Genomic DNA, 7,290 nt, shown 5'->3' on the forward strand with positions numbered 1-7,290 from the left:
CTGTAACTTTTGAAAATCAAAATCAGTTAAACTAGATACTCTGAATTGTCTCCATGGCCTTTTCTTTTTATGTTATTTCTCCGTATATATCTTGCTTAGAATTTTGTTCAGGTTTGGGGATGGCTCTGCAGTCTCCTTGGATAGAGTAAACTATAGCCTAGAATTCCTTTTTGTTTGCAGTTAAGACAGAGAGATAGTCTGCTTGAGTTAAAGAGCAGATGGCAAGGCAGGCCCTTGACAGTATTACACATCTTCTCCCAGGTACTCAGGCAGGCACTGGTCAGGCACCATCTGATGTGGGGTGCTACCAATGTGCTTAGCATCCCAAATCAGGTTAGATTTGGCTAGGGCCAGTATGGTTGAATTTTGCCATCTGCCTGTGGCTCAACTGGCACTGGACACTCTAAGAAAGCCTAGTTCATACATCTAGTAAAGTTTCCAGTCTATCACTGAGAGAAGTCAGGTACTAAACAGGAACTTGGAGGCAGGAGCTGAAGCAAAGACCACAGAGAAATGCTTACTAGCTTGCTCAGGTTCCATTTTTATACCCAGCACCATGTGGCCAGGAGTATCATGGCCCACAACGGGCAGGGTCCTCTCATAGCAATCACTAGTAATGAAAATGCCCTACAAATCTGCATACAGGCCAATCTGATGAAGGAATGACTCTAGTTTATTTCAAGTTGACAAAAACCAGCACAGACATGCACACCACACTGGGCTGGAGACTGAACAGAGCTTCATGTATACCAGGCAAGCATCCTATCAACTGAGTTACACTCCAGGATCTTTTTATTTTTAAGTTTTTTATATTGGTCTTTGAGCCTTTTGATTATCCTAATAAAAGGCATGAAATATGAATTTAGCACCATAAGCCATATTATTCCTCTTTCCAGCACTGGCTTAAAGGTCTAATTTTTTCCATAAACTAAACATATTAATATTTGGAGACTGGCCAGTGTGAGTTGCTCAGGAATGGAGGCAAAGTCCTAGAGAAGAAAGCAGGCAGATGTCCACTGATCTAGTCGGTGAGAACTGTCATGATGGTCACCTAAGAAGAATACTGAAGGATTTTTTTTTTAAAATGTGAATGAGTATTTTGCCTGCATGTATGTCTGTGAACCACATGTGTGCCTGGTGCCTGCAGATGCCAGATGTCAGATTCCTAAAACTAGACTTATGGATGGTTTGAGTCACCACATGGGTGCTGAGAATCAAACCCAGGTCTTCTACAAGATCAACAAGTGCTCTAAACTGTTGAGCCATCTCTACAGCCCCTCCCCAATTTTTGAAAGATTCTTAACTGTCAGGTACACAGTAAATAACAGGTAACACAAAATGTTTTTTCCTATAAAAACTGTATTCAGGCCAAAACATTTAAATGCATGACCAAAACCTGTTATTTTATCAAGAAGGACATTGCTATGTCCTCTAAGAGCAGTCATATACTTCTGGGAAAAGGGTGTCTACTTGGCTGTCACAGTTCCATCATGTCTACTTTCTTTGTAAGTTCAGCTTCGATGGCATCCTAGAGAAAAGAAATAAGTCATAAATTATTAACATGATTAAAATAAGTAGAAAAGGAAAGCATTAAAACAAATTTTATTTATTTTTTGTAGTCCTAGAGACCAAATTGAGGAACTTACATAAATTAGTGAAGCCCTCTACTGCTGAGCTACATTGCCATCCCTTGGTGTGTGTGGTGTGTGCGTGTGTGCACATAAGTGTCTGATACTAGTGAAGCCCCCTACTGCTGAGCTACATTGCCATCCCTTGGTGTGTGTGGTGTGTGCATGTGTGCATGTGTGTGCACATAAGTGTCTGATACTAGTGAAGCCCCCTACTGCTGAGCTACATTGCCATCCCTTGGTGTGTGTGGTGTGTGCATGTGTGCACGTGTGTGCACATAAGTGTCTGATACTAGTGAAGCCCTCTACTGCTGAGCTACATTGTCAGCACATGTGCATGCATCTGTTAGTGTATGTAGTTTTGAGAGTCTTACTATGTAGCTTTAGCTAATGTCAAACTTGAAGTAATCCTCCTGCCTTGGCCTTCTGAGTACTGAAATTTTAAAAATACTATTGAGAATTTCAAATGTGCTTTTAAATATTCACTTGTTTTTATATCAACCCATTCTCTCCACTCCAACTGCCCTGCTGTGGAATATTAGTTGAAGATGTGTTACATTTGTTTATGCTATGGAACGTTTGTTTAATGACGCAAAGATGTGTTGTATTCTTTTAACTCTGTGATGCTGGGTCACTTTGCCTGTCTAAAACACCTGATTGGTCTAATAAAGAGCTGAACTGCCAATAGCTAGGCAGGAGAAAAAACAGGCAGGATTGGCAGGAAGAGAGAATAAATAGAAGGAGAAATCTAGGCTCAGAAAAGATAGAGGAGCAAGAAAAATAGAAGAGAAGAAAAAAAGGTACACAGAATAGAGAAAGATAAAAGCCCAGAGGCAAAAGATACACAGCTGGCTAGAAACAAGCTAAGCTAAGGCTAGGATTCATAAGTAAGAATAAGTTTCAGTATGTTTATTTGGGAGCTGGGTGGTGGCACCCCCAAAACAGCTAAAGAGAAACAAGAATACCCCCAGTTCTCAAACTCCTAAATGACTGTAATGAACACCCCAAGGGAAGAGACCTTAGAAAGATGCAGTGGCGCATGGGTAGACGGCTAGGTCTGTGCTCACAGTGCTGCACACACACCTTTCAGTCTCAGGGCTTTATCACTTGGCCTAAGTAAACCAACCGCTCTCTGCAGTTCCTTCTCCCCACTCCAGTCTGCCTCACACGCTGGTTACAAAACTGCCGTCCCAAAGCACTGGCCTCATCAAAAAGTACAACCTTCACTACTTTTTTGACTTAAAAAAAAAAGGAACAAAGTAAATAAGAAAAATGAATAAATAAAAGAACTCAGCAACTGTCACCGGTCTCTTGCAGCTTCTAAGATCAAGTCTATATATAAGGCCCTTTACAATTTCTTTTTTTTTAAGATTTATTTATTTATTATGTATACAGTGTTCTGTCTGCATGTATACCTGCAGGGCAGAAGAGGGCACCAGATCTCATTATATGGATGGTGTGAGCCACCATGTGGTTGCTGGGAAATTAATTCAGGACCTCTCGAAGAACAGCCAGAGCTCTTAACCGCTGAGCCATCTCTCCAGTCCCGAAATATTTATTTATTTTTATGTGCATTGGTGTTTTTGCCTGCATGAATGTCTGTGCAAGAGTGCCAGACCCCCTGGAACTGGAATTATAGACAGTTGTGAGCTGCCATGTGGGTGCTGGGAATTGAACCCCGGTCCTCTGGAAGAACAGCCAGTGGTTCTAACCATTAAGCCATCTCTCCAGCTCTCCTTTACAATTTCTATCACAAACCCTATCTTGGGCTATGTATGCCCAAGCAGTTGAACCTCATCGCTTGACACAGCTTAGAAATCTTATTACCTCAATTTAATAATTGCTAATTAAAAAGGGGGAAATGAAGGAAGGAAAATGCGAACTACTTACTAATTCTCTCTTTGCCTCTTCAATTTTCACTTGAGCAAGAGATGGATTCTTAAAAAGGAAAACAAAAGAAGGAAAGGTCTGATGAGAAGTTTCACACGGGCTCTGCTGGATGCTGTTGGCACTATTTTGGGAAGCTCTAACCTTCAAGAAGAAGAGGTCACTATGGGCGAGGTTTTTCAAGACAGGGTTTCTCCACTGTCCTGGAGAAGCCCTAACTGTCCTGGAACTTGCTTTGTACACCAGACTGGCCTTGAATTCTCAGGGATTTCCCCTGCCTCTCCCTCCCAAGTGCTGAGATTAAAGGCGTGTGACCCACTACCCAGTCCAACAGGAGCCATTTTCTTTCAATTAATTAATTAGTTAGTTAGTTTGTTTATTGGTTTTCTTGAGACAGGGTTTCTCTGTGTAGCTTTTTGGAGCCTGTCCTGGAACTCGCTCTGTAGACCAGGTTAGTCTTGAACTCACAGAGATCTGCCTGCCTCTGCCTCCTGAGTGATGGGATTAAAGGTATATGCTACCACCTCCCAGCTTATGGAGGCATTTTCTCAATTGAGGTTACCTCCTTTCAGATAACTCTAGTGTGTGTCAAACTGACATCAAACTATCTAGCACAAGACTGGTTCCTGGTTTCTGGATTGTTCTCTGCTTCCAGGTCTGCCATGTTGTACTGACCTGTTCCACCTGCCTTTCCCACCACTATGGCTAAAACTATGAAAATGTGAGCTTTGCTACTAAATGAGTCTTTGCTCCCTTAAGTTGTTTCTGTGAGGGATCATGGTCACAGTGATACAAACAAATACAGAAAGGAAAGTCACTTCACAACACAATCCCTTCAAAAGGCAAGGAAAGTTAGCGAGAGCACCCAGCACCCAGACAATACTGAAATTTACCAATAACAATGTATGTGTGTATGTGTGGGGGGGGGTTGTTAAGTCAGGATCTTGGTGGGAAAGATGGTTCACTAGGTAATGGCACTTGTGCCAAACCTGGGGATGAGTGAAATCCTTAGTAAGAGAACCAGCTCTGGCCTCCATGTGTACTGTGACACTCACCCCTCCCCCCCAAAAGTAAATGTAACAAGACAGAGCCCAAAGTGGCTTTGAATTCAAGACCTCAGCCTCTCAAGTGCCGTGGTCAGAGATATGGTCCACCATGCCAAGCACACCACTGTCTTTGTTTTGTTATTCAGACACAACATTTTATTCTGTGGCCAAAGCTATCTTAGAACTCACAGTGATCCTCTGCCTCAGCCTCCAAGTGTTCAGATTACAAGTGTGAGTCACCATTCTCAGTTCTGCCATTGATTTTACACCCTTGGAACACAAAACCACTATGCGCTGATCTCTTAGTGTCTTTAGAGAAGGTTTGAAGATGAGACTCCAAGAAAACCCCTAATAACAATTACCGGCATTAAATCTAAATAGGACTCCAATTTCTTCTTCAGGGGTAAAGTCTGCTGTTTTAGTTCCATGAGTTTCTGGAAATGAAAAGAGAAATATCCACAAAACAACTAAACAGTGCTCATTTCTGAAATAAAATGAAATAAAGCATTACTATGTAGGTATCTCATTAAGATAGACTCTTGGCTTCCTGAAGGTTAGTAAGCAATCTACCACTGAACTACACTGTCCAATCCACAGGTATTTTAAATCAAAGAACTTCAAACAGATCAGCTCATTTCTAATAGAAACAATACTTTTCCAAATGTTTAGAATAAATTATATTCCTACTTACATAGTATAGGACTACAGAGGCTAACAATATGGTTCAGGGGTAAAGCCTGGAGAGCTAAGGTTTTTCTATTTTCTTTTAGTTCTATTTTATTTTATGGGTATTAGGTTTTTGTTTGTTTTGTAACCTTTTTTATGTGCTCCTAGAGGTAAGAATAATATACTGAATCCCCTGGAACTAGAGTCACAGATGGTTGTGAGCCACCGTGTGGGTGCTAGGAGACAACCTGGGTCCTCAGCAAGAGCACAATAGTCTTAACCACTGACCCATCCCTCCAGCCCGTTTCATTTTTTACGTTCATTTTCTTTTTCTCTTTTTTTTTTTTTTGGTTTTTCGAGACAGGGTTTCTCTGTGGCTTTGGAGCCTGTCCTGGAACTCTCTCTGTAGACCAGGCTGGTCTCGAACTCACAGAGATCCGCCTGCCTCTGCCTCCCAAGTGCTGGGATTAAAGGCGTGCGCCACCATCGCCCGGCTTTACGTTCATTTTCTGTGTATGAGTGTTATGCCTACATATATGACTGTGAGTCATATGTATTCCTGGTGTCCACAGAAGCAGGTGTCAGGTCCCCTGCAAGTGGAGTTACAGATAGTTGTGAGCCACCATGTTGGTGCTTTCTACAAGAGCAGTCAGTGCTCTTTAATGGCTGGGTATCTCTCTAGCCCTTGATAAATTAAGTTGGATCCCAGGACCAATGTGGGAAAAAGAAATCAAACTCCTCTAAATTAATTGCATGTGCTGTGTGGAAGCTGGAGGTTGACACTGGGTGTCTTCTCAGTCACTCAACACCTTATTTTTCGAGACAATGTCTTTCACTAGACGTGAAGCTCACTGATAGGCTAGACTACCTGGCCCAGGAGTAACCAAGCTCATTATGTTACCTGTGACCCCTTACTTACTCAGACATGTGTCAAGTATAAGGGCTTCAATGTCTGACTTGAAGCTGGAGCTGCTGCTTCAAGTTATGTAAACTTGGGCAAATTACAGATCCTTTCTGTAATTCCCTCATCTACATAAAGGGACTGATAACACAGAAACTGCCTGTCTTTAGCCCCTCACTCCCCAGTGCTGGGTTTATGTGCAGCCACACCCAGCTTTTACATGGGTGCTGGGACCCAAACTCAGGTAAGCACTTTCCCAACACTCAGCCATCTCCCTCACCCTGGGACCTGCATCTTCTGCTGTCCACTGAAGAACACAGTAGAGGCCCTCAGGTTTTAGACTTTTTAGCCTTTAGAATCACGAACAAAATAAACTTCTATTTTAACTGCTCATAAATGATCCAGTCTGGAATATTCTGTGACAGCAGCAAAGGACAGACTAAGACAGGAGGCTTACCTCTGAAAGTGCCACTAGTGACCGATGGGACAGAGACATATCCATGCCTCTGGCTAAGAGCTGCTCCTGCAATGTGAGGAAAAAAGAGTTCAGCTGAAAAATCCATTTGAAAGAAACTATCATGAAAATGTTTTCAACATGCAATAAAGAATGCTTCGGATGACAAATTAAAAAGCACACATGCACCTAAGCTAGTTTGTGTGACTTGTGAATCCTTTCTGCACTGAGACATGGTGAGAAGATGGGTGCCGGGTGTAAGCATTTAAATGCCCGACTTTGAACCTGGAGCTGCTCTCAGTTACATAGACATGGGCAAGTTACAGACTTCCCTGTAGTTCTGTCATCTACAGATACTACTTCCTAATGGAGGACAGCGGTCTGAGAGGCTAGCTAGATACAGCGCTTCATACACACCTGTGCAGCTTTGATTCCAAACCTGAACTCTGCTGCTTTTGCTTTCAGGAAGTCCATGTTCTCAAGACGACTGTTGACTTTGGTCCTCTCTGCAGACAGATGCAGCTCTGCCTTCTTGAGATCTCTTCCAAAAGTAAAATTAAAGCATTTTTTTTTTTTACTTCCCAGTAAACAATTATTTAAAAAAACAAGAAAATCAACTCCCTCTTTAGGGATTTAACTCTGGGTTAGTCAATATAGATAATCTACTTGGCAGCTCTTCCAGAGGTCCTGAGTTCAAATCCCAGCAAC

The 7,290-nt window shown here is 42.2% G+C and overlaps 1 protein-coding gene across 2 annotated transcripts in view; it reads right to left on the reverse strand.

Annotated features, from left to right (window-relative positions):
- Positions 1–1,341: 1,341 nt before the first annotated feature.
- The window catches only part of Haus1 (HAUS augmin like complex subunit 1), a 12,376-nt gene continuing 6,427 nt past the window's right edge, over positions 1,342–7,290 (reverse strand). For both annotated transcript variants that reach the window (XM_013349468.2, XM_005356293.3), the window contains 5 exons: positions 7,000–7,123; positions 6,586–6,651; positions 4,924–4,995; positions 3,519–3,566; positions 1,342–1,528 (listed from right to left, as the gene is read on the reverse strand). In XM_013349468.2, the coding sequence (XP_013204922.1) occupies positions 1,478–1,528; positions 3,519–3,566; positions 4,924–4,995; positions 6,586–6,651; positions 7,000–7,123 (361 nt within the window). In that variant the 3' untranslated portion in view covers positions 1,342–1,477. The remainder of the gene's footprint in view (positions 1,529–3,518; positions 3,567–4,923; positions 4,996–6,585; positions 6,652–6,999; positions 7,124–7,290) is intronic.

This window comes from Microtus ochrogaster, chromosome 18 (genome assembly GCF_000317375.1).
Source record: "Microtus ochrogaster isolate Prairie Vole_2 chromosome 18, MicOch1.0, whole genome shotgun sequence".
Lineage (NCBI taxonomy): Eukaryota > Metazoa > Chordata > Mammalia > Rodentia > Cricetidae > Microtus > Microtus ochrogaster.